At 37.7% G+C, this 27,737-nt stretch overlaps 1 protein-coding gene across 13 annotated transcripts in view; it reads left to right on the forward strand.

Moving 5' to 3' along the window:
- The window catches only part of LMNTD1 (lamin tail domain containing 1), a 344,922-nt gene that overhangs the window by 273,455 nt on the left and 43,730 nt on the right, over positions 1 to 27,737 (forward strand). For 5 of the 13 annotated variants that reach the window (XM_072954571.1, XM_072954574.1, XM_072954572.1 and 2 more), the window contains exons 1-8: positions 9,328 to 9,524; positions 9,628 to 9,746; positions 12,987 to 13,222; positions 15,891 to 16,089; positions 21,101 to 21,287; positions 21,823 to 21,942; positions 26,194 to 26,405; positions 26,965 to 27,136. In XM_072954571.1, the coding sequence (XP_072810672.1) occupies positions 9,390 to 9,524; positions 9,628 to 9,746; positions 12,987 to 13,222; positions 15,891 to 16,089; positions 21,101 to 21,287; positions 21,823 to 21,942; positions 26,194 to 26,405; positions 26,965 to 27,136 (1,380 nt within the window). In that variant the 5' untranslated portion in view covers positions 9,328 to 9,389. Of the gene's footprint in view, positions 1 to 9,327; positions 9,551 to 9,627; positions 9,747 to 12,986; positions 13,223 to 15,890; positions 16,090 to 21,100; positions 21,288 to 21,822; positions 21,943 to 26,193; positions 26,406 to 26,964; positions 27,137 to 27,737 lie in introns of those variants that run through there. The other 8 variants (XM_072954580.1, XM_072954582.1, XM_072954578.1 and 5 more) reach the window with 4 other exon arrangements.

Genomic DNA, 27,737 nt, shown 5'->3' on the forward strand with positions numbered 1-27,737 from the left:
ACACAGTAAGAATTTTAACAAAGAACTAGAAAATATTAAAAAGAACCAGTCAGAACTAAAGAACACGATAACTGAAATGAAAAAGAAAAAATTTAACAGCAGACTAAGGGATACAGGACCCCAGAAACCCTATGTGCCTCCTTCTAATCCAGCCCCACCTTTTGCTCCAGAGGGAATGATTATCTTGATTTTTCTGACAGTCATTTCCTTGCTTCTCTTGGCAGTTTTTACCACCTAAATGCATCCCTAAACAATATAATTTAATGTGGTCTATTTTGAACTTTATGCTGTACATTTTCTCTTAAGTTTTGCTTCCTTAGATCGACAGTGTTTGTGAAACTTAGCCTGATCTCATGTCGTGTCTTGAAGTGTCCAGGATATGGGGTCCATCTTACTTTAGTCCTACAGCTTTGCCTATAACTCAAATTTCCAGTAGATTATCAATTGAAATGTAAATAAATCTAAAAAAAAATACTCATCAAGACCCAGTTCTGTCTTCCATTTTACCCCAATTTTACAAATCTCTCTCTGTTAATTCCAGATGAGTCAGGAGATATCACTGAATTGCTAGTTAGTTGCTTCCATAGCAGATTTATTTTCATTTTATTGCCAGCTTTTTTCTGAACACTTTATGTTTGTTATAATCATGAATTAACTTTAATACACCCACATTTCACATCTACTACCTCTGAGATATGATTGGTTCTTTTATATCCTTTTTGCTTTAATACCAGTAGCTTAGATATATACCTTAGAAGAACTTCTGGTCTTCTGGGCTCATAGAAATATAATGTGAAATCCCAGGTAAGCAATAGATTCATATGCCAGGCGAGAAGACATATATATAGACAAATAATTACCATGTGGTGTAAAGACAATACTAGAAACAAGAGCAAGGTGAAAGTCCCATGGAGGAGAGAGTAATTAACTCTGTTAGAGTCCAGGGTGGTAGAGGAAGGTATCACAGAAGAAGGAGGCATCCAAACTGGTTTTTAAAGGATAAGTAGAGAGTTTCGAGCCAGGGGAAGCAGGATGGGCAAACGCCTGGAGGTTGCGGTGATTTCAGTGAACTACACATGATTCAATACTGTTGGAGCTTTAAGCACGAAGAGGAAGCATGAAGAGGGATGAGGTTCCAGAGAACGTCCAGCGTCAGGTCACAGAGGGCACCACATGGCTTGTCAAGGAGTTTGAACTTTATTCTGTAAACAACAGGAGGCCATTCAAGTATGGAGGCATGACCAAATCCATGTTTCAGGAGTATTACCTTCAGGATGTTGTGGAATTTAGGTGGTCAGCTGTATAGTGGATATTAGGGTTGGCTTGATGGATAGCAACCCAAACTAACACTGTTTTACAAAGCTGTGTCCAGAGATGCAGTTCAAAGCTGCTGTGGCATCAAAGGCTCCGTGGTGTCAAAGACATGGTCTCTCCTTATGTTGTTGCTCTCATGTGTGGCCCCAGTCAAATTCTAGACAGCAGCGTCCACATCACAGGTAGCAAACTTCAGCAAGGACACAGTAGAAGAGGGCAAAGTGTGCCACCAACTGTCTTTTAAAGAGGATCTCCAGAAACTGCCACGTGACTCTTCTCCTGACCTCCCATTGGCCAGAACATGGTCACATGGTCACACCCAGCTGCAAGGTGAGCAGGGAAGTGTAGCGGAAAAAAATGGAAATGAAAGCAACTGGCAGTTTTTGCCACTGAGGAATAAGACATTAGTAGCAAGGGAGGCCGATAAAAAGACCACTGCAGCACTGCAGTGAGAGGCGACGGAGACTGTGTTAAGGCAGTGTTTGTGAGGATGAGGAGTGAAGACCAGAACGGAGAGCCATTTGGGAAGCAGATGGTTTAAGAGTTGCTCTCGTGGATGGGGTGCTGGCTCTTGGTTTCTGGCTTGAGTGACTGAGCAGATAGAAGTATCACCATGGGGAATTTTTGCCATCCTAAAACACACAGAAGGAAAAAAAACAAAAACAGATCAAGAAAAACAGCAAGATAGTTTGGATTTGACTTAAAAGCCGAAAGGGAGATACAAGTATCCAAATTCTGTAGGATGCTGGGTCTTTTCCTTCTATTCAAGACCTGACTGTCACCAACCAGAAGAACGACTGAGGGCAACTGAGTGCATCCTCTGGACCTTAATCTCCTCATCTGTTAAATGAGAAAGTTGCCCTAGGTAACGCCGAAGGTCCCATCAGCTGTAGAACCACTTGAGCCACTAATCAGACCAGTCGCTGCGCTAATCACTGGGATGAAATGCGCAGGCTTGCCTCACTCCAGCTCGTGCATTCCTTGCCAATGGAAAAAAGTAATTGAGGCAATATCTTAAAGTTCAAGTAAACACCATTTCCTGTGTAATTGCTTCACATCTCCTTTCACGTGGCTGTTGGAAACCTAGTTTAGTGTGGTCTGGTGGTATTAAACTTTGGCGAATTTACAAAGTCTCTCGTTAAAGTGGAGGGAGCTTTGCCAGTTGCATTTCAAGATCACTTTAAAAGGTTTTCATTTGGGGGAGAAAAGATGACTTTTCCTATTATGTACCTAAGTCCACATGTGGTAGCTGCAAATACCTCCCTTGAGTTAAGAAGTATTTTCCCTTTTGGTTGGTCGAGTACACATTGTTCCACCTACTACAAAGGATTAAAATGACCTGTTTCATCACAGAGCAAAGTAATGGCAGCAGCATGTGATTTCTGGCAGAAAGAACACTTTGTAATTGCTAATTTTCTATATCCAAATTCAGCTGAAGATTGCAGCCACGAGTCCATAGGACTTTGCAAGTCTTAACAGGCAGAACCCGGGGATGCTACTACGCTTTGTAAAATGCCCTGAGTCTAGACTAGCTGGGAGTTTGCCAAGGATGAGCCTTCAACTCCAAGACCCCAGATGCTCTACGGAGACATGAAAGAGTCCATGGGCAGATTTGGTAGACTCAGGGGTTTGCTTTGGCCAGTGTCTCTCTTCTCATCTTCATTGTGTTCTGTGCCAACTGGCAGCTGTCCTCAGGGTCAGACTCTTTTTAAAAAATCAGCAACTTAAAATGAGAACCAGGAGTACTTTCAGCAGGTATAATTCATTTTACTTGGAAAATGTCTCAACTAGTATTGCTTTTGATACAAAAAAAGTTTGGAAATCTGATACAAATATAATATTTTAGAACTCATACCTAGCACCAAATTTGCATTCCTCAGCCAAAGAAAAATATTCTTTACTGAATAACTATTAGATCTCATTCTACAATGAAAACATACATTTTCTAAGCAGCCAAAAGAAAACAAATGCTAATAAAACTATGATGGTATAATCAGCTTTGAAGCCACAGGTGTATATGCCTCTAGATCCCAAATAATCTTCAACTCTGTCCACTGTATTTTTCAATTAATTATTCTTTGCACTTGAAAAACAGACCTTAAAATGCAAATATCTTTACTCTGTATTACATTTGCAGGATGTGGGGCTTGCAGATCTGTATTACAGCAGACACCAGCTGAAACAGAACATTTCTGATTAGCTCTATAAACTGTCTTGAATTATGTAAAATCTTTGAATTCTGAAAATCCCAAACACTGTATTGGACTTCTGCTGACCAAAAACTTGAGACATTTGCAGGAGCCACTGTGCTTGAGGGCAAAAAGAACAGTGCAACCCCTGAGCAATACTCAAGGCCAAGTTTGTACCTTCCTAGCAAGGTGACCTAGGGTAAACCAGTTAGTCTCTCTCTCACAATTAATTTCTGATTGTTTCCAATACTCTTTTAAGTGAGAAAAATCTTGTCTATGCTGCATATGTTAGATAGTCTGTCTAATCATCCCTATCTATCTATCTATCTATCTATCTATCTATCTATCTATCATCTGTCTACCTGTCAGTAAACTGACAGCTGTAGTTGCTCAGACCTAAATCCCTGGAGTCATCTTGCCTCCTCGCCTTCTCTCATACCTCACTTCTAATCTACCACCAAATTCTGCCAGCATTTCCTTCAGAATGCATTCAGAATCTGACTTTGTCTCATCACCTTCATTGCACACGGCGGTGCCCAGCACCATCAGCTCTTCTGGAATGATGGCAAAGATCTCCTCCTCTGATTTCTCTGCTTCTTGCTCTCATTCAAGCTATTTTCTTTTCTTTCTTTCTTTTTTTGATTGAAGTAGTCAGTTTACAATGTTGTGTCAAGTTCTGGTGTACGGCATCATGTTTCAGTCATATGTGTACGTGTATATATATTCCTTTTCATATTCTTCTTCGTGATAGGTTACTACAAGAAGTTGAATACAGTTCTCTGTGCTATATAGTATAAACTTGTTGTTTATCTGTTTTACATATAGGAGTTAGTATCTGCAAATCTTGAACTTCCAATTTATCCCTTCCCACTCCCTTCCCTCTCCTGTAACCATGAGTTTGTTTCCTATGTCTGTGAGTCTGTTTCTGTAAAGATACAAATGAACTGAATTTACAAGCTATTTTCAATATAGAAGCCAAAGTGGCCTTTTTAAGACAGAAGTCAGATCCTGTCAGTCCTTGGCCCACTGACCAATCAGACCCTGAGGATCTGGCCTCTCCATCAGCTCTCGCTCACCTTCCATCACTGTCTAACCTCTCCCCGGCCTCTGCTCCCTGTCCCCCAGCCTCATCAGAGCCTCATCAGCCTCTTGCCAGATACCCCTTGCCTCAGATCTCTGCATTAACCCAAAATTGAGTTAATAGTGATGATTAGCTTTAAATCGTTGGGAATGAGAAACATACAGTAAATACAGAGCACCTTTAAGAATGAATGTTATAAGGACTCAATGACAAATTGAAGCAAGGGGGTTAAACAGGGCAGAACTAAATCTGTGTTTCTATATCAAAAGATATTTTAAAATATTTTTGTTGTATTATTTAAATAACGTCATCTATTATGTAACATAAAGTTTTCCAGGTGTGGAACTAGTATGTATTTCAAAGTATCTTCTAGCTCTAAAATTCTATAATCAACAAGTACTATAAAAATAATAATGTAAATCAAATTCAGATATGCTTTCCCACATACCTGTGCTGATAGAATATTGATACAGAGTCTTATTTAAATACCAAATTTTGGTTACCGTATTTAAGAAAAAATTTTTTTCAGCTATGTGGTTTTATGAGAAGTCTTTTTCTACTTCCAGAAATAATTTGCTGAGAACCAATGAAGTTCTAATTTTTCCACCCAGTGAGATCTCATTTTGAGTATTCCATCTTTCTCTTGATAGATTAGATGTGTGTGTGTGTGTGTGTGTGTGTGTAACATGAATTCATTAGTTGATCCACAAACCAAAAAATAAAAATGAGTCACCACTTTGGGGCAACTCAGCTACCTATTATTTCTTGTATGCATAAAGTAAGACTATTTTTTTTTCTATGTTAAAGGCTGCATATGAGGTATCTAGAATAGTGAAATTTATAGAATCAAAGTACGACAGTGGTTGCCAGGGGCTGGGGGAAGGAGAATGGGGGGTTAATAGTCAACAAGCAGGAAGTTTTGGTTAAACAGGATGAGTGTGTTCTATAGACTTGCTGTACAATGTCGTACCTGTAGTCAACAATCCTCTATTGTACACTTAACAATTTTACCCTGTTTGCAAAGGGAAAAAAAAAGTCAGCTGATAGCATTTTCTCAATTCAAATTGTTCTCCAATAATTTTTTACAAGTCTTTGGCTCCAGACACCACTTTTCTGCTGAAGATTGCCAGTGGATGGCAGGAGAAAATGAAATTGCAAATTCATATCAATAGGAAAACTCAAAACCAGTCTCTTGTTCTTGGCTCAACAGTTGGGTATTTTGCTTTAAGACATGTGAGCTGGTGGTTGTGAGTTTATACAGTATATGGATAATATAAGGTGGATTTCTTTTTGCTAGTAAAAGTACGTGAAAACAGCACGTAGATAAAATAAAAATATATTGGTTTGTATCTTTAAAAAATGTTTCACAAAGAAAATGGTGTTCTGCAAATAAGACCATATGTTTTAGATCTCTGCCTTCTGAACAAGTCTGAGATGCCCTGTCTTAGAATAAGCATGTTACTCCTCTAGAGAGCATAGGTAGACGTGATTGATGGATAAAGGCTAAGCCTCAATGCATGTACCCTGTGTGTGAAGTAGCTGTGCAGTTGTTCATGATCCACTGCTGAAACTGACATGGATGTTGGAGGATTTAAACCATCGTTTGACATTTAGTATCACATATGCAGGTGGGAGATCTTAGTGTTGTTTGGCAATATATTTTTGTGTCTAGGAAGGGCCAAGAACGTATTTGAACAAACTATCTGAAATTTGAACCTCCCAGTAAGTGGCCCTTTATCTTCTCTATGAACCTTAAAATGACCCTGGCATCAAAGTGAAATAATAGCATCTGTGTTCAGGGCTGTGTTACTTGCAGGTGGGTCTGCGTGAAGGAAATGAAGAAACATGGTACATTTTTAGACTAGCAAGATGCTTTACAGTAGGAATTTATACCCTATTTGTATGGGCGCAAATGTGAAACTGCATTCCTAGACATACAAACTCTTTGAATCTTAGTGGAACATATCATGTTTTAAATTGTAATCCTCAACTGCATATTACTCAGTTTGGGATTTCCCACCCATAGCCAGAGAAGGGAAGAAAATTCTCTGTACATGTACAGCCTTCACTTACTAAGAATTTTCGTTTATATTACTGACTTAAAAAAAATCCCCTACTGTGCAAATGTGTCTCCATATGTGGAGACAGATGACTAGAATACATAAAGCCAATTCTTTGTGTTTTTCAACTTTTAAAAATTATGTACATACAATGTTTTGTCTATTTTTATAAATTGCTGAATATGGTGTTTTGCCACTTTTAATTTTTTTGTAATCAAGGTAAAATCATACTATAAAACTCAATTTTCATCATCCCAATTCTGCCCCGTATCTACTCTTACGGGGCTTCAGTTTCTAATGAAGCATTCTGATGTTCCCCCAGCAGAGGAAACGGCCAAAGAGGAATGACACAGAGTGTGGGAGTTGGGAGAAAGTGATCTGAGAACAGACCACAGAGCAGGGAGAAAGATCAGGACAAAGCTGGCTCAGGAGTAGATAAGTATTTGGACAGCTACCATGGAAAGAGTTAGGAAGACACTGGACAGGAGTTACAGCAGAGAAATGCGGAGTATAGCAATGAGGCCTTTATAGCAGATGGATGTGGGGCCGAATTCTGGCTCTTCCATCGACTGGCCGTATAACCTTGGATGAAGTATTCTTCTCTCCAAACTTCCGCTTCCTCATTTGGGAAGATGGGGAAACTCCCATCTTCCAAAGCCATGGTTAGAGAGCCTGTGGGAAGACTTGAACTTCATAGTGTTTCTGCTTTTCCTTTTTGGTTCTAGCTTGATCCTGTCTTTCCTGAATCAGAGATAGCCTTGATGAAAATGCCGTCAGTGTATGGAGTCCACACATCCCCAAATGACCCTTCCTTCCTTAGTCTTTTTACTATGGAGAATTTTGAACATTAACAGGAAAAAAATAAGCATAGCAGATAACAAAGCTCCATGCACCCATTACTCAGCTTCAACAATTGGGAGTCACAGTGCGTCTTTGTCATCTACATTTCATCCGCTCTCTACCTGCTGTATTATTTTGAGGCAGATCTAACATCATATCATTTTATCTATAGATGTTTCAGTATGCATCTCTAAACAACAAGGAGTCTTTTTAAGAAATACAGTCATAATGCCATAATACACCTTAAATACTTAACAGTTATCCCTTAATATCATTAAATATCCAGTGTACTTAAATTTCCAATGTCTTATGAATTTTTTGCAGCTTGCTTGAATTAGGATAGAAATCATATCCACAAATTACAAAGTGTGTCTTTTAAGTCTCTTGATCTATTGGCTGATGTGCTCTTCTGTTCTCTGTGTTTTGTGTAAGTTAGAGGATTCATCAGATTCAGCTTGATTTTGTTACTGTTATTGTTGCTGCCGTTACAACCTCTGTCCGATAAATTGTATCAACCACATGAATGCACCAAGTGGTGTAGCCATTGATGATGCAATTGTTCCAGACTGATGAACAACTCTTGGAAGATGTCTATTTGAACAAACCAATATCTAATCTTCCCTCAATGTAAATAATAGCTACTTCCTGGAAATCTTGGTAAATATTAAATGTGTACAAAAATATTTGCATTTACATGGAATATGGAGCTAGACTTTAGGCTCGGATAATTATAAACTACTTTTCATCTACATGAATGTCTGGCAGGTCATGTGGCACATGGGAAAATTTCTTTGCAAAGAAGAATTATCTGCCACATTGCAGAAAGTCTCGCATTTCCGGATCCTGCCCACTAAATGCCTGGAGCACCCCACCAGATCTTTATGACTACCATTAATGTCCCCTTTTATTTACAAAATTCCCCTATGGTTCACTTTGTCTCCTCTGGAAAACCACTGGCTTAGTCTGAGAAGCAGTAAAAGAGGAAATCGGTTTTAATTGCACGCACGCTCTAATTTGGGGAAGGGAAATAAAGGAAGTATTCTGTGTAACAAATGACCGTTGAAACATTCACGCTTTCCAAAGTTTTTCTCAGTTAACAGAAGTTTTGTTTCTCCAAACTATGTTGGAAAACGTGAGTAGGCTTACTGATAAAACAAATGAGGTCATAATGACACCGCGCTAATGTATGTAATTCAAGTACAGAACTTTTTAACAGCTGGAAAACCATACGGACAAGTAGAGTTAGGGAAACTGGGACAGTGGCAAGAGATAATAAATCTATTTTAATTCTTTTTTAAGCAAAAGCAAAATTTCTAATAAAATTTTAACTCTCTTTATCCTGTACTTACATAATTGGCCTATAATGCTGATAAGAAATTTTGCTTCATCACTGAAATGGAGAAAATATAGTCAAATGTTTATTCTCCTCTAGCTTACTTGCCTCATTATGTGATAAATTTCGTGATTTCACTATTTCTACCAGTAGGTTTCTTTTTGCCTTAAGAGTATACAAGTTTTCTGTTTCTGCTTCCTGGCTGTTTCCCTGTGTTCAAAGAGCATTTGCCAAAACAAACAAAAACCCCCAAAACAATGAGTAACTCCCTCAATGTTCATACGCTAGCCTTGACTCTCAGAAATCCAAAGCAGGATATCAAACATTTCGATGGCAGAGTTTGTCTGGTAGAAGATACAGCTCTCCAAAAAGCAAGTTACGTTATTTGACGTCTGCAAACTGCAAAGCAGGTGCAGCGGTAACATAGTAACTGTTCAGAGGCTGGAACTTTGTAACTATGGAGATGTTACCTCATAGTGTTCTAACAGACAGTGTTGACCAGATGTGAAAGTTGTGACCATAAAAGTAGCTTTGCTGGGTTACCGCCCTGCCTCTTGAGCCGCTTCCAGTGAATGCTACACACCTCCATCTTGATTTGTTTAATATTCTTAGCCAATATCGGTATTGGCGATGTCAGCACTCACATATTCACATTAGAATCCTGGTTCTGGCACCAACTTGGTAAAAAAAATCATGAAGTCTGGCAGGTACTCTAAGGTAGTTAGATTAACAGGTGAGGTCACTTGAAAAAGAAAATCTGCCTTGAACCTCAGCTATATTCATTGCCTAATGTCAATTTTATTTTCCCAGAAAAGAAAAGAGACTTCTCTTCCAGCTGAGAAGAAAGACAAACAAGCCATTCAGGAAATGTTGGCGGCTCTGCAGAGTGAAGTCCACCACCAGGAAGATAAAATGGAGAATCAAGTACAGTAAGAAAGGCATAAATAAGAGAAGAGAAGGGACTAAATTTTAGAGAATAAGGATGGAGTATTTGATCTCTTGTTTCAAAACATCTTATGAAATAGAACTAGAATTTATTCTACAAATTTTCTAAAATTAATTAATCATAGCATGCAACAATTTCCCCAACCACTGTTTTAAAAGGTTTAGGTTAGTTTTTGACTGGTATAAAAATTCACCCAGACAGATCTCCATCTTATCAAACCTGGTTCAGATTCCAAAGCTCATATCTAACATGTTAAGGTAATTGGCAGACAATTTCTTTAGAACTGATTTACTCACCTGGGGACAGAGATTTGCTAGAGAACTTTGGTTTTGGAAATGTCTGTGAGGATATTAAATAAAAACTACAACTCTTTATTTTTACTATTAATGTAAATCATTCTCTCAAAACATTAGCATTGGTTTTCTAAAAAAAAAAAATCCCTAATATTGAATATACACAATTTAAAGCTAATGTTACTTTGGACCTACATGTCCTGTGTTTACTGTTCAGTTCAAGTCCATTTTGAAAATATTTCTTCTTAGAGCTCATCTGAGATTTAAATAATTTTCAGTATTACCAAATGCAGCATCTCCCAAAATAACACTGAAATGTTGGAAATGGACTTTTATAACTGCCTCTGGTTTAGTGCTGGTCAATTACAGAGGAAGCAAAATATCAAGACGGGGCTTGGAAAATTTCACATGGGAAAGGAAAAGCTAACCAAGCACTAAGGGAAAATCTCTCGTCTTCCAAAAGGAGTCTAACAGGTCTGTGGGTGCAGGGTTCAGACAATGGGCTCTTCCTAAAATGTTTCAGCTCTTCCAAGATGTATGCAGCCATTAGAAGCTTCTTATTCAACTACAAAAACAAGAGCACCCTGTGACCCTAGACCAGATTTCTTTGATCACAACATTTGCAAAGGCTTATTGTGAATCTTCTGTGGAATTAAATTTATTTGGAAATGCTATTGTTTTACCAGAGGGGGGAAAAGAATCAGAGCTTATAAAATGAACATGCTGAAAAGATACAGCCAGTTGTCTGTAATGAAACCCAGATGTAAGGAACTTTGAACAAGAAAGGTCCTTTTTTTTTGCTTATTCTATCCAGTGTCAAGGGAAAATTATGTCATATGATCCTGTCTCCGTTTAAACAGAGATGAAATATTTGTAATTTGACAATAGACCTCTGTAGTCTCCTTTTCGTTACCACCACAGTCATACTCAAGAGTGTATCTTCATGTGTTGGAGCTTTTTTGACAAAGATGAGTGGTTGAAGAGTCAGCAGTAGGGCATGTGCTCAAGCTTGATTAAGTACTAGGCTAGTAATAATGCAGTGTTCAAAGCCAATGCCATTAACTTACTTCAAAGAATTGCCTGAGTTATCTGTGCCTTCTGAGAGGTACACTTAGAGAAGTCTAGTTTTGCGTGATTCCCTCTCGGTGAAGAAAGAGATTGAGACTAACATCAGTGAGATGGCAGATTAGGAAGGTTCAGGCCCTTGTTCCCTTGTGGAAACATTGGAAAAACAAAAACAAAAAACAGAAGACTGGCTAAAATAGCTTTATAGGAACTCTAGAAAACAAAGATATCAAAATAGAGACAAAGCATGCATGGAAGCAAAATACTTGCCCCGGACTTACAGTGGCTGGATATGCGGCCCCCAGCAGGAAGGGCTCGGGCTGGCCCTGGACCTAGTTTTTCAGAGAGCTAAAGGGTTGGACCCCAGGACTTTGTTCACAACTCAAACATCAAACCACACACACATGGATTGCTTTGAGGTTCCTGGGAAGAGCCTCAATGTGACTCAAAAGCAGTTGTCATCAGCCTTTTCATGAACTACTCCATGAGAATATTATTTTACTTATAAAAACTATACTGAAAGAATATGAAAATGAATATATGTATGTTCATGTATGACTGAAGAGTTGTGCTGTACACCAGAAATTGACACAGCATTGTAAACTGACTATAACTCAATTAAAAAAAAACTGTACTGTAGTTTAGGGACTTTGTTTAAATGATGGCACACTAGTTAACAAATACTTTTATATTTATAAAAAAGAAAGGAAAAAATTTTATATATATTTTTATTGAAGTATAGTCAGTTTACAAATGTGTCAGTTTCTGGTGTACGGCACAATAATTTAGTCATATAGGAACATACATATATTCGTTTTCATATTCTTTTTCACCATCGGTTACTATGAGATATTGAATATAGTTCCGTGTGCTAGACATTAGAAACTTGTTTATCTATTTTATATATAGTAATTAGTATCTTCAAATCTCGAACTCCCAGTTTATCCCTTCCCACCCCCTTCCCTCCCTAATAACTGTAGGTTTGTTTCCTATGTCTGAGTCTGTTTCTGTTTTGTAAATAAGTTCATTTGTCTTTTTATTTTTTAGAAGGGAAAAATTCTTGTTCATAGTAAGATTTACATATAAAAATAATACCTGGAAATTAAGTTTTTCTTCTCCCTCTTTTGTGCTCTTCCTGTCACCATCCACACACGTACACAAGTGCACACATGTATACACACGTGTGCTGTATTTCTGTTACTCATTTGTAAAGTGTACTTGAAAGCAAACATCAACTCTAGAATCTTTATAAATGTAGCAAAATTAAACAGCAGCAAAAATTAATGGGAAAAGGTATAGTAAACCATGATATATTAAACAGAAATTATAATCATGGTTTTCATGTTAATGGAAAGGGAAATATAATGTAATAAGTGATAAAAGTGGGATATAAATGGTTTATAGAGTCTCAATTTTGAGTGAAAAAAAAGCATTTAAAAGCCTTGACGGAAAAAATATTGAATCACTATGTTGTACACCTAAAACTACTGTAATATTGTAAATCAACTACACTTTAATAAAAAAAATTAATAAAAAATGAAAAGCTTGGAAGGAAATAGTAAAATTTTTAGTTTGTGGAATTATAGTAATTTTTCTTTTCTTCTTTATGCTTTTATACTTTTGCAGAACCATCTAATGTCGGAATTTAAAAATCAAATAGAAGAAAAAATAAAAGCATGACTTGACACAGAGTTTTATTTAGATTGTTAAAGCTAGAAATATAAGATATTCTCGTGCTTGCGTTAGATGCACAATAGCCTTGAAAAGCAGAACTCTGGATAATAATGATTGTTCATGCTTTGCGTATTCATAGTCTGTCACTTTGACTTTCTCACTTGGTTTGTTACACTGATTTTCTCACACAGAATAGAAGACACACGTGACGGTCTCTCAACGACTCAGCGATCTTTGGTGCATTTCTTGTCAAGGTCTACAGATCCAGATACCCCAGCACTGTCATTGTCACAGTCTTTATCCGGTGAAATATCTGCCAGTTACTATCCGTCTAGCCCTCAGGTTAGTGGAGTAACTGTATCAACAGCTGGATCAGAGTCTCCTAAATCTTCTTTAGTGAGCCATCCCCAATCCAAAAACAATTTGGGTAAGCAAAACATACCCCGATTTACTTACACTGTTTTTAAAGCAAATAGTTCGGTAGAGTTCCTTATGTACCTAGAGGCCAGAATGATGGTTGTTTGTCTCTAATAGTACTAATTTCTTAATGTCGTATGCAGAGTAACTTGACTACGCTCACTGATTCTAGCATTGGAGTCATGTTCAGTCGTAGAAATATCTGTGGCCAAATACATCATCTCTATGATGAAAATATCTTGGAGTTACCATAATGGTTCAAAGGTTGACCACTTAGATACTCTAAAATTGCTAGATAATTAAAAATTCTACCATAGAGCATTAGCCGCCCTTCCTCTGAATGCTGCCGGGAAGATTAAGCAATGTCTCGTGTATGCTGTGCCTTTAGGAGACCAGGGCTTAAGTAAGGAAAGACAGATAAGAGAAATACAAGGTGGGTAATAAAAATGGTGGTGAGAAAAGGAAGAAACAGTACAGAATTTGGAGGAGAGGAAAATGAAACAGCAGTCAAGTTTTGACAGTTGCCAACAATGCACTCAGCGATAGTCACTACGGTTAGAGAACTTTGAGGGTATGTTACCATGGTTTACTGAAAAACCATTGTCCTTGGAAACAGAGGACCTAGGTTCAAAATGTGAGACATTAATTAGGTAAGATATTTAGCATCTCTGAGTCCCATTTTCCACGACTACAAAATGAGGATTAAAATATCAACATCACAGGGCAATCCCAAGGGTTAAGCGAGATATTTATGAAAATCACCTAGCACATGGTCAGTGTGCTGGATAAAATTAGTTGTGACTCTGAACCTATCAGTAAGTACCTTCTCCTAGAAAAGGCTAGATCTGGGGCCTGTAATTACCAGTCAACAGACAAGTTTCAAAACTGTTAGCACAAATACACCCACGACTGCCTGCTGTCTTCATTTTCCTGTACCATCTTGTGGGCATTTGCGGCCTGACTGCTGCTTCTCTATATTTCTTTTTGACTCTGGTATTTCCCTAAGCCTTTGACACAGTGTTATATAGGATTTTGACCTACTGCCACTATTGGCATATTCCTTATGCTTCATTGTTTGCCTAAGATACATTTTTCAAAGAAGCCTCCTAAAATTCACACTGACCAAAATCTATATGCTTTAAAGTGAAAACTATGAATTTGATATCTGGAGAGGTAATATTTCTCATCCTTTGGCACTATATCATCATGGCGTATGCTCTATACTTGGGTGACATAAACTTGAAAGCTCCTAGTACTGGGGGAAAAGCAAACACAGTGGCTACCCCCTTGCCAGATGAGAGCTGTGCTGGGGTGGAGTCTTCTCCTCCAGTTACTGTAGATTCTGACTCTCTAGATAGGTCTGGGTCTGCAGAGATGTTGCATTTGGTTCGTTTCCATCTGATCCTCTAGATGAAATAACCACTGAAACAAAAATCAGTGTGTCTTCTTTTAGAATACAATGATTTTCATCTTCAAGATGAGCTATTAAAAACGATGCTATATATTCTTTTTCCTCAAAGGAATTTAAGAATTAAATAAAGTCACTTGAATGGAATGAACTAATTTAATTCAACATCTCTTCTAAATAAAATACATCGAGGAATCCTTCTTAGGAAATAATGTGGTTTTTTTTTTCCCCCTCTCTTTCCCTTTGCTTTGGTTTCGTTAAAGATACAAGAATATAAAGCACACCCTAGACTATCTTAATCCTTTGGTGATTTTGGCCGAGGGACACATTAGCCAAAGCCCCTTGCTACAATAATAGCTACCATTTATTGAGCACCTGTTAAAGGCCAGATTCTCTGCTAGACACTTACCTACATTATCGTCAATCCTCACACCACTTGCACGAGATAATATTAGCCTTATTTTATGTTCAGGAAAACTGAGAATTGGAAAGTTTAAATCAGTTGGCTTAGTTAGTGACAGAACTGGGATACAACTGCAGGTCTGTTTAAATCCAAGACACATGACTTGATCTGCTTCATCATGATGTCTCTCTGTAGGGTTACTCTCTCTTTGCAGACACATCATTAGATTTCTCCAACATGGTTCTTTCTATGCAAAATCATGAAACCAATTTTGGTTTTGAATCTTAGTAGTGAATGTTTTAACAGAGTAAGTTTCCAAGAGGACACTAGAATCTGAGCATTACTTTATCTTTCTAATAGGGTGTTTTAGTTGATGAGAGTGAATTTAAATCTTTACCTGGCAAAAATTCAAACCATTGGTAGGAAAGGACTCATTTGAGGCTTTAATTTGTGAGTAGTGATTTGGGAGGAAATCTAGTATAAAATAGAATAAAGCTGTATTTATATACAACATACCCAAATTTGAGAGACTCAAATGTTTTACCTATTCAGAAACTCACAATGCTTCTAGTACCACTTAATCAGTTGAATCTTAATTATGATGAACAATTGATAGTTTTAGATAACTGAAATAACCTCTAGGAATTGAGCATCACTAAAGATACTTACTGGTTATTTTATAGATGTTGGTTTAAAGCTTTTAACTGTCCTCACTGAGTTCAACTGTGACAGCAAAGTGTATAAAGAATATAACTGGTAAAAGAAAAGAATAAAGGTGGTAGCTTTGGGTTCTTTTGATGTCCTCTTTTAAAATCTCCTTTCATTTACTTCTCTCTCTGTTGTTTCCCTCTTTGGTTTCTTTGAAAGGAGTCAACAAACTCAAATTTCCAAGGAAAAAGTCTCTGCCAGTCCATGCTTCTGAGCCAGCTGTGGTTGGGCAAGGGGAGGATTATTTCCTGTCTTTGTTTGGTGACTCAAAGAAACTTACCTCTCACTCATTCCACACCAAGAAAACTTGGAAGCACTTTTCTATGATTCTTGAAGAAGTGGGCCAGTCTAGATCCAGGTACTTATTCTATTTGAACTTTTTAATATCTTCTGTTGAGCAAAAAGCAATAAATCAGTAGGAATTAAAGTTCTAATCTATTGTTTAGGTCCATGCTCTCTTCTAAAACTCTAAATAATTCATTAAAATATAACTGTTTCACATTCTGGGCAATTAAAAGGAATCGACATAACTTTCTAGGAAAACAAACAAGGAATGTTAACTCTTTAAAGGTTCCAGAGGAAACAGCACTGCATAATCATTACCAAGAAAGTTAACTCAGTTATTCAAGAGCCTTTTTTTATTATTGGCAAATCATTCAGATGGATTTAGAATCTTTTTTTCGTCTGAAGGAGAAAGACGGGCTTTTAACTCATTGATCCATTTGTATGGTTGTCAGTATCTATGACAAAAAGAATTGATCGGGAAGAAAGCTGATATTAGAACTAAAATAAAAGAGCTGGCTCGTCTATGCATTTACTGACCCCTGCTTTCCTTGTTGAGTGAATAACAGATTGAATTGTGAATTGTTAGTAGTAAATACACGTTGACAGAGGGTATGAGAGGGGTAAAAGAAATTGTTAGCCAGAGTCGAAGATGAGACGTAAAGGAAACTTTTCCCCTTAGGTCAGATTTCCTAAAATCAACACTCTTGCCATTTAACTGTACTGAATACCCAAGTCTTCTCTCAACCATCTGAAAACACTTCATCAAATTATTCATACAGTACCTACCATGTTAAAAATGATGGCTGATTTTTAAGGAGCAGCATAAACAAATTGAAGGAGGCCGAAAAGCTAAGGTCAGGTACAAGTGTAAGCATGGTTATACTGAGCAATGCGTGAAGAGGTGTAACCAGGCTGTAGGGGACAGACTGGAGACAGATCACAGTGGGCCTTGAAGACCAGACTGAGGAACTTGGTCTTCACTATGGGCAATGGGAAGCAGTGAGAACGTTTCAGACAAAGGAGTGACAGGACTCTGATTCAGAATATTGGACCTGTGGCAGTGAATAGATGAACGAATGCTGGATTTTGTCAAATGCCTTGTGTATATCTATTGAGATGATCATATGATTTTTATTTCTTAATATTGAAGCAACCCTGCACTCTTGGAATAAAACTCCTTTGGCCAAAATGTTTATCCTTTTAATATATTGTTGAATTCGATTGGCTAAAATTTTGTTTCAGAATTTTACGTCTCTGTCTATGAAGAATATTGCTGTGTAGTTTTCTTTTCCTGTCGTGTCTTTGTCTGCTTTGGTATCAGGGTAATGCTCACCTCCTAGAATGAGCTGGGATATGTGTTCCCTCCTCTTTCACTTTCTAGAAAAGTTTGTGTAGAAGGAATAGTATTTTTTTTCCTTAAATGTTGTATAGAATTTTGGAGAATTTTTAACTACTGTCACCATACTGTGTATTAGAGTCCCAGCACCTATTCATCTTACAACTGGAAGTATTAATCCTTTGACCAGTATCTCTCCCATTTTCTCCACTGTCTATTCCCTGACAAACACTGTTCTAATTTGTTTCTATGAGCTAAGGTTTTTTTTTAATTCCACATATAAGTGAGATCATAGAGTACTTGTCTTTCTGATTTATTTTACTTTGTCAGAAATGGCAGGTTGTCCTTCATTTTACGGCTGATCTATGTATATATATAAAATTGCCCTTGAACAACACAGGTTTCAGCTGCATGAGTCCACGTATAGGTGGATTTTTTTCAAGAAATACTCCAGTATCACATGATGCATGGTTAGTTGAATCTGCAGATATGGGATCACGGATATGGAGAGCCAACTATAAAGTTATATGCTGATTTTCCGCTGTGCAGGGGTGTTGGTGCCCCTAACCCCTGCATTGTTCAATGACCAACTACATATGTAAAATATAGACCACATTTTCTTTATCCATTCATCTGTCAATGGAAACTTTGTTTCTCTGTCTTGGCTATTGTGAATAATGCTGCAGTGAACATGGTGGTGCAGTTAACTCTACAAATAGTACTTTCATTCCTTCAAGTAAACACCTAGAAGTGGGATTGCTGGATCATGTGGTAATTCTATTTTTAATTTTTTGAAGAAGCTCCATACTCTTTTCCATAGCACTGCACCAATTTACATTTCCACCAACGGTGCACAGGGCTCCCTTTGCTCCACATCTTTGCCAACGCTTTTTATTTGTTGTCTTTTTGATAACAGCCATTCCTAAAGGTGTGAGTTGATATCTCATTGTGGTTTTGATTTGCACTTCCATGATGATTAGTTGAGCCCCTTTTCATGTGTCTGTTGGCTATTTGTATGTCTTCCTTGGAAAAATACTCAGGTCCTTTTCTGTTTTTTAATTGGATTATTTGTTTTTTACTATTGAGTTGTATGAGTTCCTTGCCTATTTTAGATATTAACCCCTTGTCAAATATATGATTTGCAAATATTTTTTTCCCACTTTGTAAGCTGTCTTTTCATTTTGTTGATTGTCTCCTTTGCTGTGCAGAAGCTTTTTAGTTTGTGTAACCCCACTTGTCTACATTTGTTTTTGTTGCCTGTGCGTTTGGTGTCGTAGCTAAGAAATTATTGTTAAGATCAATGTCAAGAAGGTTTTTCCCTATGTTTTCTTATGGGAATTCTATGGTTTCAAGTTTTACCTTAAAGTTTTTAACCTATTTTGAATTGATTTTTGTGTATAGTATGGGATAGGGGTCCAATTTCATTATTTTGCATGTGGATATCCACTTTTCCAGCATTTACTGAAGAGACTATCCTTTCCCCATTGTGTATTTTTGGCACCCTTGTTGAAGAGCAGTTTACCATAAATGTGTGGGTTTGTTTCTAGGTTCTCTATTCTGTTCCATTGGTCTATATGTCTGGTTTTATGCCACTACCATACTGTTTTAGATACTTTAGCTTTATAATATAATTTGAAGTCAGGAACTGTGATACCTCCAGCTTTGTTCTTGCTCAAAATGCTTTGGCTATTTGAGGTCTTTTGTGGTTTAATATAAATTTTAGGATTATCTTTTATAGCTTCTGTTTTAGAATGTCATTCGGATTTTAATAGGGATTGCCTTGATTCTGTAGATCCCTTTGGGTGGTACAAACACTTTGATATTAGTTCTTCCAAGCCATGAACATGGACTGTCTTTCTGTTTATTTGTGACTTTTTAAATTTCCTTGTAGCTCCCATGTTTTGTAGTTTTTGTATCAATATTTTGTAGTTGTCAGTGTATAAGTCTTTAATTTCTTTGGTTAAGTTAATACCTAAGTATTCTTTTTTGTTGCTAATTCAGATGGGATTGTTTTCTTAATTTTCCTTTTGGTTGGTTCATTGTTAGTGTACAGAACTGTCACTGATTTTGTATGTTGATTTTTGTATCCTGCAAGTTGACTAAATTTGTTTTGTAGTGTCCTTAGGGTTTTCCGCTTATATAATTATGTCACCTGCAAACAGAGATAACTTACTTTTTCTTATAACTTGGCACCCTTTGTTTCTTTTTCTTCCTGATTGCTCTGAGTAGGACTTTCAGTACTATGTTGAATAGCAGTGGTGAGAATGGGCATCCTTGCCTTGTTCTGGATGTTAGAGGAAAAGATTTCAGTTTTTCCCAGTTGATTACGATGTTAGCTGTGGGTTTTTCATTTATGGCCTTTATTGTGCTGAGATACAGTCCTTCCTTACCTATTTTTTGAAAATTTTTATCATGAAAAGATGTTGGATTTTGTCAAATGCTTTCTCTGCATCTGATGTAGAAAAAGTGGTCATGTGGTCTTTGTCTTTCCTTGTGTCAATGGCAACTATAAACACAAGTGCCAGTGTTTACAGAGAATGTTAAGTAGATGCATGTTGAAAGAACTGAAATGTTAGAGATAAGTTAGTAGCTTTAGAGCAGCAGAAACCTTAAGGCAGATAAGTAGCACAGAGCTATCAAAGAGAACCTGACAGCTAGAGAAATCGGAGCTCAAATAAGAAAATGGTTGGTTTTTTTAAAGCAACATAGCCATTTGTCTTTACGGTCTGTAAGTCAAGACCATGCAGAGGCTACTGACAACACTGATGGGTACGTTACTCTATACTTAGCCAGTTGCAACGTATAAGCAGAGACCTCAAGCCATTTTCCTACTGTATAAAAATGGGAAGGCTTACAGGAAAAAGAAAAAGATAACTACTAAATGTTGTGTGATAGCAGGTTAACAGCCCTGCCTCTGTGAATTTCCACATATTGTGCGAAGTATTTTCCTGTAACTTTTGGCCTTCTATCAAAAGGAAGGCAAATGAAGTGACTAGCCCTGACATGGACAATGATACTTTTTATTTCAGACAAGCTAATCTATCCTACTTGTGTGCATAAAAAAAATTAAATTAAATAAAAATTTAAGATCAATGAATAAACAATCCACTTGAATAATGAAAGATTTTTGAAAAGCTGTATGTATCCAATTACATATACGATCACAAAGGGACAACTCAGCTATTCTTACCTGTATAAAAGCATAATCCGTCTTCCAAAAATGTGTGTGTATATTTAAATGCTGTACTGTAATTGGCCCCTGGTACATACTAAGCTCTCATCATGTTAGAAGGGGAAAAAAACACCATCTTGTATAAGATTTTAAGTTTTCAGAATTATTTTTAAGTACATAGTTGCTATTCATGTCCACAGTAACTTTATCAGAAATAAACTAAATGGCTTAACTTTCCTCCTGATTTACTTGAGAGTTTCATGTCTCAGTGGTTTTATGGGAAACAGTATGAAATTTAAATAATGATAATTGCACCTCCCTATGGTGTGTTTACCTTGATACTTAAATAATTTTTTGTTTTCTTTATAACTATTTTATGTGAAAGATCATTTTATTGCATAGATAAACAAAAAGAACTAAGAAATTAAGCCATTTGCTTGGGGTCAAAATACCACTATTTCCACGTAGAATTTGTCCAGCAGACTATACAGCTTAGGAACAAGTTCCAAGGCATATTCAGTTCTTAAAATGAGCTACAGACACACTCCCTTATAATCCTTATGTTTTATTTTCTAGTGCTCTTGGAGACATTAAAATAGCTGAAGTGAATGTCAAGGGTTTATTTGTGAAGCTCATTAACTCTTCCTTTGACAAAGAACTGCAGATTGGAAACCATACTCTCCAACAAAATGTAAACGGACAAATGGTCTCCTTGTACCGATTCCTTCCAAATATCATAATGCAGGCCAATTCCACAGTAACAGTGAGTATAAGATATAAAGACTGTGAACTAGAACTCATTTATCCGCTCAGACTGTGGCTTAGTACCAGTGGTTTCTCCATCCCTAGATCTCTCTGTTAAATGTGATTCTTTTTTTTTTTTTGGTCATTGGTGGTTAATTGTGCCACTTCATCCATCTCTGGATGTAAATTAATACCCATAATTAGCTGTCCGTAGCTTTCTTCAATTTGGTGTACAGTACTTTCTGTTTTTAGAATTTAACTATCAAAATGAAATGCCTAAGTTTCTAAGACTAAACAAACATAAACTTTAAAAGAGCAACAAAGAGAGGATTTGCTTAGGTGATGCTGGAGAGCTCCCCCCTCTTTCGTAACGCTTTCCGTTAAACCACATACGGTAGCTGTTCAGTTACACAGCTTGACATTCCATATTATACAGTCATCATATTTTAAAACCTCGTCTGTTTAGGAAAATACATTGGCAATAACTCTCTGACATTTATAAAACTATGTTGAACTCCAATGGCGATTGTCATTAACAGAGTGTCTTCTTACAGGTCTGGGCAGCAGCCTCTGAAGCAGAGCATCAGCCACCGTCAGATTTTCTTTGGAAAGAGCAAAACAGGTTTAGGACAAGCCCAGATTGTACAACGATCCTGTGCAAACCTAACGGTGAAGTCAGTGTCCAGCTCTTAACGATCGTTTTTAAAAGGGCAGGCAGCTCTGCTTGTGTTCCTCTTCTCCTCTTAGCTTGCTGAATTATTTTCCATCCTTAAAAGCTGGGACAGAACCAGCACAGACCGTCACAACACGTCAGGCAGATCAACAGCACCCTCTTCTCGGTGCCAAAGTGCCGAGGAGCTGCTTACAATTTTGGCACAAATACATTTGGTAGCTTGCATTTCCAAGAAGCTACTTCACACTGCAGAGCCAAGAATGGGTGTTATTTATGGTATTTAGCCTAAAGAGAAGGACAAGAAAGGAAGGAACCCCACGCAGGCCTTTTCTACTCATTTATTCATTTCTGAGAAGTTTCTTGGGCGTCTCTGTTCTAAGGGCTGCAATGAGCGTCGTAAGTGTTGGGAATGTAACGTAGAGTAAGACGTGATACCCACTCTCAAGGGACTGATATTCTAATCAAAGAACCTACTCTCTAATTTGTAGGGACTATATTCTCTGTAAAATTAAGTGTATTCGAAATAACTCTGTGTAACTCATTCCCAACATTTTACAATTTTATGTTTTCACTCTGCCTTCTCCTTGGTATCATATTAGCATAAATACAGACCCCGAAACATGCCAGTGAAGTTTAAAGATGTCTCGTTTTACAACAAAAAGTTGCTCCTTTTTCGAAGCCATTCTTTAGATTCTTCTTACGTGCTTGCCTTTTCTTACCCCCAGTCTAACTCACTACGTCTTGCTACATATTAATTTTTACTACCATACTCTTGCATTTTCTTAGGACAAGAATCATGGAATAATTACGCTATTTTTTCCAGCACCTAGCACAATGCTTGGAGGATACTAAATATATGTCTTATAACTACTAATCCACACAGTATGTTAATTGAAATCTATTTCTGCGTTTCTGTCTTGCTACACGATGCCTGAGGCTTAGGTGGACTATCCCTTTAGAGTAGACTTGCTAGTGTATTAAGAGCCATTTAAGGTCTTTCTGTGAAAACACCCAGTGATCATTATATGGAGTGAACACTCATTAGACGCAATTTTGCAGCCTTCACTCCCTTACCCTTACATTTTTTTGTGGGCTCAAACTGAAGTCTGTAATACTTCTGATAATTTTCACTGATGGGGAAAATAAGGCTGTGCAATCTAAGTTGTTTACTCAGCCTCACAAGAAATCATTAGCAAAACTCAGGTTAGGGTTAAGACATGCTTGTTTCAGACCTTTCACCACATTTATTCACCTATCAGCCATTCTGCAAACACTTTGGGGGTTCTACTTTGTATGCACACTGTTCAAGTCACTGAGTGTTGAACCAGACAGGTCCCTGAGCTCCTGGGATGCATGTTTTAGTAAATTGTCTTTGCCTGCAATTGAATTAGACTTTGTATTTTGACTACCCCTTTTACGGAGTGTTTTGAATGACCTCCGTGTATAGGATCAGACCATTTCTGCAGGGTGATGTAAACACAAATAATTTTGATTGCTAGTGCAAGAGTGAACTTGATTGATTCATTTGGGAAATATTTACATATATTTAGTATCCTCCAAGCATTGTGCTAGGTGCTGGAAAAAATAGCGTAATTATTCCATGATTCTTGTCCTAAGAAAATGCGAGAGTATGGTAGTAAAAATTAATATGTAGCAAGAAGCAATTGCATTACAGTGAAACAATGCTTTAATAGAAGTCAGTGCACAGAGCATGGCAGCTTGCATTAGAGATGTCAACTCTAAAGGACAGCATCAGGAAAAGCCTTAGGGAGGAGAAAACACTTGTTTTGAGTCACAGGATGAGAGGGAAGTCACCCAGTTAACCTGAACCATAATGGTCTTACCCCTTTCCTCCTCCCTAACTCAACCCTCGCCATGCTTTTCTGTGCTCTCTTCTCTAACCACATTGGCCTTCTTTCACTTTCCTAGTACTTAATTACTCCCTCAAGTCACAGGGCCTTTGCACATGCTCTTCCCACTCCATAGACTCTCTTTCCTCCCCTATTTACCTATTAATTCCTACTCCTCTTTAGGCCTCAGCTCAAGCCTTTTTTTTTTAAGGTCACATCCTATTGGAATTCCTACCCCATGGTAAAACAATCAGCGTTATTTAATTCAAATAGAAAATATTTTCATCAAATGCACTGAAATATGACTTTAAGTCAACCTAGAACCTCTAATATAAGCACAGAGTTCTCCACCCACCCCCCACCGCTTTTTTTTTTTTTAACAATTAGTTCCTATTCTCACATCAGTGATACTGGACCTCACTATCTGCACTTGTCAGATAGATTTTCCTTGAAAAGATAGGTTTCTACATTCCCATAGACATGCTGAAAAGCAGACAGATGCAAGGTTTCATCATGCATCTGGAATTGCTTTTTATATAACTTGTATATAGAAAATAACCCATATCTTGTGGGAAAAGTTACAGAGCCTAAAATGTGACTAAAACAGTTGCCAGTCACACAGATTAGAATAGGTCCTGTTTCTGGTATTGAAAATATTTTTTTTTAAGATGGAGCAAAGAGAAGTTACATTATGGGTCATTAAAAAGAAGAAACCTGAAGTATGACAGACTACTTTTTGATTCATCACTGACACGGCAGTGGTTAATATTCAATATGGCTACAAATCGTGTGCTGTAATGTAAAGGTAGATTTAGTCCTGCGCTGCCACGAGTTAACTGTATAATCTTCACTCTGTTCTCTAATAGGTAACGTTAAGCGATTATACAGTACAAGCACTAAGATTCTATAAGCTTACTGCTTTTGAAACAGGGCTAGACATTTTCACCAGTCTCATTGTTGTCCTATACAATTTGCAGCCTCTATGTTATATGTCAGAAAATTAGTAGGCTTCTTATATTGTTCAGTGCCTAGGGATTTCCCAGTACATTGTTCTGTATTAGAGATTCAGACCGCTCCTGTGCTGGAGAAATTCACTGAGGGCTCTTTCTATGTGCGTTATCTCACTTGAGTCTCAGGTTATTTAAGCATTTTACAAAGGAATAAAACAGGTCTTGGAAAGTTAAATATCCTGCTCAAGGTCACATGATTGGCAAAATGGCAAAACTAAAATAACCCCAGACATTATAATTCCAATAATTTTTCTGTTGTGCTAGAAATAACCCACAAGGTTCATATGGCCAACATTCCAGAGGTGAAATTAAAACGACATCCTTTTATTTGTCATCAAATATTTTTAAGTCTCACAATACAGGAAGAAATAAAATGTTGCTCATGGCTAGGAAAGGCTTACAGTCTTACTGAGAGACATTGCATTAAAAAGATCACAAACGTTATTTTCCACACAAATATCTATGTTTGAGCTGCTAAAAAGGAGAGTCCCTAACTGATGACCTGAAGCAAAAGTGACGGTTTGCCTTCTGTGATCCATGAAATTAAACTTTTTTCCAGAGACTTCATCTTTCTCTTTCTTTGCCGTAGGCCCAGCCTCATTGAGCTTGCCTTGTGTTGCCTTTATGTGTATTTAACTTGTCAAGGCAAACAGAGGTTTTTTCAATGGTTACAGCATAAACCCAAACCTCTAATTTTGTAAACTAAAAACAGATCACAAGAACAAGTAGGGTGTTCGGGCACAGTTTGGTGCTTAACTTTCTCACATTGAACAAAGACATAATTTATTCGTCCCTACACATGATTTTACTGAATAATTTCTGCACATATGTGTTGTACACATGCCACATATTCAGGAAACCAAGATAAACTGCAGCTTTAGTGGTCCTGGGTCTCCTTAACAGTCCCACCGGGGATTCTGCCCTGGGGAGCATGGTTTCCTCTCCATGTTTTCAGTTCTATTGCCCATTTCCCCATCTCAGATAAGATATATATATGCATCAATGCTTAAATATTTGAATTTTTAACTTACTGATACTACAACTACTTTTTGCACAATTCTTTGTGGTTATAAAATTCAGTAGCTTAACTGAATCTCACGGCACCCTCATTTAGCAATTGATCGCCACCGCCCTCCCCATTTTACGTACGAGGGCACAGCCCAAGGCAGTAAGTGTCTAACCTGCCTAAAGTTAAGCAGCTTGCAATTTTCAGAACTGGAAACGAAGGCCAGGATATCTTACTACAGCCTCCTTATGTGTTTCACTAATCCTTACATAGTACGTAAGTGACATTAGAGTTTGATTTGGGCATTTTATTGCAATAAGCCTATGGCATTTAAAAAACCTATCTAACTCCAACAGTATTTAATATTAATGAATCATGTTTGTTAGGCTGTTGCCTGGTACACTCCTATTCACTGGAAGCAAGCGTGGGAGAAATTAGAGACCGACATTGAATTTGACAGAAGCTCGATAGTGAGTTCAACATCTCGAAGGCACATGTTTCATTGGCCAGCAGCTCCAACAACTATCGAAAAACAAGATCAGTCTAAGACAGGTTCCTCCAAATGTCAGGTGGAGCATGTTCAAGCTTTTCTTAAGAGGTAAAAGTTGCTTGAGTTTTTTAAATTGAGTTCTTCCCATGATTAGTAAGTGAGCAGGTGGGAGTGACTGGGTGTCAAGCAGCTATGTGATGAATAGGTAAATCAATAATGACCCCCAAACTCCTATTTTGAATAGGACCATAAAAAACATAATAATTTTTGTTTTAAAATATAAAGAACACAGAGCAAGTAGGGAAATACCCATGGGACCGGCTGGCGATTTCCGCTAGGTGAGACTGAGACCCCTCTGGCCATTGCATTTCCTGATGGTGCTGCTGTGAGAGGCACGACCTTGGAGTCTTCAGCAGGGCTCAGGTGGAGGGAGATTAGCAGCATCTAGAATTTTCATCTTGGATCAGGAGCTAGCTGTGTAGAATTTATGTTTTTCATTTGTAGGCAAATGTTTCTAATGTGATAAAGGGGCTGCCCACAAAGTCTAGGAAAGCCACATTCTCTGCTCATGGGAAATGCTCATTCCACTCTTGCTGAGCCTTTATTACTAGTGCCACTGTGTGAAGTGCCTTTGGGGTTCAATTTGGGCTTAATTTTTCTTTTACAGAGAAAAAGAAATCCCACCAACCCTTTTTCCCAATCGCAGTCCTTGGTGCCACAGCCCTAATGTCCCTGCCCATCCCTACTGTCCTCTGATTGATCCTCACGACACCGGCATGGCTGGATGCAGCTTAGACACACAGCCCAGGTCTCAGTCAGCCAGGCCCAATCCAGCCCTGGTAAGTCAAAGGGAGAGTAAGTGGAGAGTAAGTGAGGAGTGTGTGTGTGTGTGTGTGTGTGTGTGTGTGTGTGTGTAGAACTGGTGAAAAGGAGATTAAGTGGTAAAAAATCACTAATTATTAAAAGCTGTTCATATCCTCAAGCATAGGTGGTTCCTAAAGCAAGTACTGTAAGCTGTTCACATTTGCACAGTGTCTTCTACTATTCCTGGTAAATTTCTGCTGAATAAATCAATGACTCAAAAGAATAGCATGGCCAGCAAGAATGCATGAGACTCTAGAGGTCCCATCAGGAGGACATTTCATTTTTCATTAGGCAGAATGAACTGGTCCTACAAGTTAGGCTGTGCTGAAAAATATCCATCTTTTACAAACACACTCTAATACTAATCCCAAATCCTTATTCTTTTTTGACCAGATACTTCTTACTTAAGACCTATAAGTAAAGCTTTTAAAGTTGGCGTTATTAGCCAAGGATCTGTTCATGGATTTCTGAAAGTCCATGAATCTGCTAAATTTGGAGCAGAAATGTATGTCAACATGATGTTTTCCGGGTAGAGAGTCCATGAGTTTCACCAGATGCCCCTAAATGTTTCAGAAG

The sequence above is a fragment of the Vicugna pacos genome, chromosome 34 (genome assembly GCF_048564905.1).
Source record: "Vicugna pacos chromosome 34, VicPac4, whole genome shotgun sequence".
In the NCBI taxonomy this organism is placed as follows: Eukaryota; Metazoa; Chordata; class Mammalia; order Artiodactyla; family Camelidae; genus Vicugna; species Vicugna pacos.